The 3637-nt window shown below is 42.6% G+C and overlaps 1 protein-coding gene across 1 annotated transcript in view; it reads right to left on the bottom strand.

Annotated features, from left to right (window-relative positions):
- ITM2B (integral membrane protein 2B) overlaps positions 1 to 3589 on the bottom strand; it is a 26374-nt gene extending 22785 nt beyond the window's left edge. The window contains exon 1 of the mRNA XM_011372031.2: positions 3280 to 3589. Coding sequence (XP_011370333.1) covers positions 3280 to 3396 — 117 coding nt within the window. The 5' untranslated portion in view covers positions 3397 to 3589. The remainder of the gene's footprint in view (positions 1 to 3279) is intronic.
- Between the last annotated feature and the right edge of the window lie 48 nt (positions 3590 to 3637).

The following is a 3637-nucleotide window of genomic DNA, read 5'->3' as shown; positions in this document are numbered from 1 at the left end:
GGGTTAGCAGTCCTTCACTTTTTCTCATGCTCCCATCTTCTCCCCTACACACAAACACTTTACTTTTCTCCTCCTTTTAGTAAAGTCTATAACTACAATATGGGGTAAAGAGGCAACACTATCAGCAAAATGCCTTGCAGAAATACTTACCTGAAGCAAACTAGCTTTTCAGGTTGGATATTGAGAAAGATGTTTCTTAATTAGGCATTACAACAATATGAGTTGTTGACAACTACTGTTCTACAGTGAGGTAGCCTAAAATGAATATTTTGACTTATTACATAATACCTCTATCCATCTCCTTTCTCTTTAACCCACTGCTAATTAATATGAGGAAGGAATGTAACATGCTAGACATGGGGAGGAAGAAAGGGAACAGTCCAGTTAGGGTGAGGAGGTAGTTGTTAATTTTTTACAATGAAAACAATTTAATTCCTGCCAAATATAGCATCTTTGTAGACTTTTAAAACTGGAAGTTTTTACAGACCATTTGGTCCTACCCTCTCATCTTACAGATAAGGAAAACCAAAAACTTAAGCCCAAGATCAAACAGTTAAGTAATGACAAAACTGGGGCTTCTGACACAGTACATTAAGCACATCCTTTGATATTTGTACATATATAACAATTTTGCAAAGTTCAAAGTTATAGACATAAACATAAATTTCTACCTAGAACATAAAATATGCATATAATTTCAAATTCACCTCTGTTATACAAAACACAGGTTGTACTCTTTGCTGTTTCTATACCCCTAAGAGCTTTGTGCCAACTGGGACAGGTAGAGGAAGGTGAAAAGAGATAAGGGGAAAATGTAGGAAAAGAATAAAAAATAACAAGCTGGTTGAGATGATATAATCAAAAGACATGGCTGCTTGGATTAATAGTTACTGAAAAGACAAGACTGAAAAATAGGGCAATGGAACTGCTTCCAGGGTCTCACCCTGACGTGAGAAGAGCTCAAAAAACAGAAAAGACAAGAGCAGTGTAAAAGTGCTGGAACTCCTGTTACGTAAGCCAGCTGACTGGAGTCATAGAATTCTTGAAGCCTAAGGTAGTAGAATCTGCATTTTTAAACCAGAATCCCAGATGATACCAGAGCATTTTTAGAAACATTGGTCTTTATGTTAACAGTGAGCTTATGAGAGTTAAAGGTATTAAAAATACCTGTTCAGGAGTTCTGGTCCATAACTAGCTTTACTTGGTCCTCTCAACCAAGCAAGGAAATGCCCCAGAAAGCTGATTCTGTGCAGAATCCAGGCAAACTCCGCGGTTACTGTACACTCACCCCAAGGAGCCAGAGAGCATTATGTAATCACTGCCTAAGCTCCAAAATGAAGAAATCAGAAGTTCTTTCACAAATGACTGTTATAAAGTAAGGTTTTCATTTACCATTAAGTGATTCTACCTTTAATGTAGAGCAATTATTTTGTCACTCACTGAAGTTTTTGAGCTTATTGCTAGAAAAAGAATTAGTCATTTTGTATCTGCCCATGCATCCATGACTACTATGTGGTCACAAAGGAAGACTCTGGCTCTCACAGTTTAGTTCCAGTATTTTTCTTTGGATATGGGGATCTGAAGATACAGAAATGGAAAACAAAGCACGGAGCTATAAATGGTTACGTTTTTACATCTCCTATGACCACAAAATTCAAATTGAGAAATTTTGGGGATCTGAAAATAGGGTCACCATTTCAGAAACAACAGAAAATGTCAAAAGTCGGATTTAAAGCTGCCCAGCAAATTAATTCTGATTTTTGTGCAGCGTTTCAAATCATCACTACAGCAGAACAGAGAAAAGCTGTTTGAAGTGACATCATCCAAATGCTTTCTCCTTCTCTATTTTTTTAATAGGAGGAGTCATATTTGTTTATACTTTTTAAAAAAGATATAATAGAATTTAAATCTATCTATATATGTGACTGGGCACCTGACTATCAACCTATTTCAGGTACAATGAATGTTAGATAAACATAAAGCTAAGATAATAATTTGCTACTAGAACTATGGTTCTGTGCATTCCAAACATTTTCTTGTAAGACCAACCCTGTTTGCTATGGATTCAGGAAAACAATATCAACACCCAAACTCTGAATCCTTTTAGGGGTCAGTTCACTGTTCCTATTTCAAGGAAAGACAGTCATTTAAAAATCAACCCCTGACATTTGTTTTTAACTATAACACTTCCAAATACAAGTACGGGCTAACATTTTTATATCCAGATTAACATTATCTTCTCAAACATTTTTATAGTACATTAGTGGCCATTTGTCAGTATTAATTGTCCTTAGACCATATAAAAAATAACGCTTATTACTCATATCTGCGCACAATTTTTTTTTTAAGTTAAAACTAAGTTTACCCTACTGATAAAAGTCTTGAAAAATGCTAATGAAAGTTAGCACAATTGTGGTTCCACTCGGTTTTACTTAAGGCTAAAAGGGGAGGATTCTGTAAAATAAGATAATTGTTTAAGGGACGTAGGACAAGTTTCTTAGGTTCAGTTTCACTTAGCCTAAGGGGTCCTATAAAGATGCTGATATAATTTAAAAGCCAACTGTCGGTTTTATATTAATATCCACATAGTAATTTACCGGCAATATTTGTTTTAATTATAAAATCGACAGCCAGAACCTATTCTGAGGAGACCGTCGTCACCTTGCTTTCTCCCCTCACTCGCTCCTTTTCCTCTACAGACCCCACCATGAAGTTCACCTGCCAATACCGAAGGGCCGTGGAAAAAGTAAAGAAGAAAATGCTTTTAAAATTATGAGGCTTACAGTAGCTGGACTTAGTCCAAGTGCTGTCCAGCCTAGAAAGGAAAAGTAGGAAGCAACAGAGGTTTAGGATTCTAATGATGTCAGCCATTTTAGGCACATTATTTATACTGAGAGGAAGTGCCAAACTCTGTTGTTGTTTTTGTTGTTTTGCATGTCGTCGCTGGTCCCCAGGTCGAACGAAGCTAGTCCCAGCTCCACGAACATGCCCCTGACGGCACCAACAACCACGAACCCGGCACCATTCTTTAATCCTTCTCTCTCCAGGCCTCCCAAGCCCCCGACCCCGAGTTAAGCAGCGCTTTCTGCACACGCACTTTCTTACAAAGAAGCTGCGGCGGGACTAGAAGGGGCAGCAGCCTGAGAAAAAGGGAGAGCTCGGCTCTCTCGGGACCCCAAGCCCTGCGCCGGGTGCCCGCGCCACTTGGCCGCGCGGAGCCGCGCAGAGCGCTCCCCGCGGGGCCAAGCACCCAGTCCCCGACCGCCCCGGCCCTCGGACCTTGCAGTCCACCGCAACGGCGTCGGGGGGGATGATGAGCGCCTCCTCGCTGCTCTTGGGTTCGTCTTTCTTGGCCTCCTTCTGGGCCAGAGCCGAGTTGAACGTCACCTTCACCATGGCGCGGCCTGGGGCGCCCTTGGAGGGCGGCGGCGGGCTGCAGGGGCGGACTGCGGGCTCCTGGCTGCGGCTGCAGCCTCCTCGGCCGAGCTCCGGGCGCGGCTCAGCGGCGGCCAAGGAAGACGGGGCGGATACGAAGCTGCTGAGGCGGCTACTGCGGCCGGGCTCCCGCAGCCTCCCAGCTCCCAGGCGAGGGCGGAGACAGCGCGCGCTCCCCCGGGGGAGGAGCCGGAGCCGAGCG

The sequence above is a fragment of the Pteropus vampyrus genome, unplaced genomic scaffold (genome assembly GCF_000151845.1).
Source record: "Pteropus vampyrus isolate Shadow unplaced genomic scaffold, Pvam_2.0 Scaffold198, whole genome shotgun sequence".
In the NCBI taxonomy this organism is placed as follows: domain Eukaryota; kingdom Metazoa; phylum Chordata; class Mammalia; order Chiroptera; family Pteropodidae; genus Pteropus; species Pteropus vampyrus.
The sequence above is the reverse complement of the archived record's forward strand: the minus strand, read 5'-3'. Positions and strand labels throughout refer to the sequence as shown.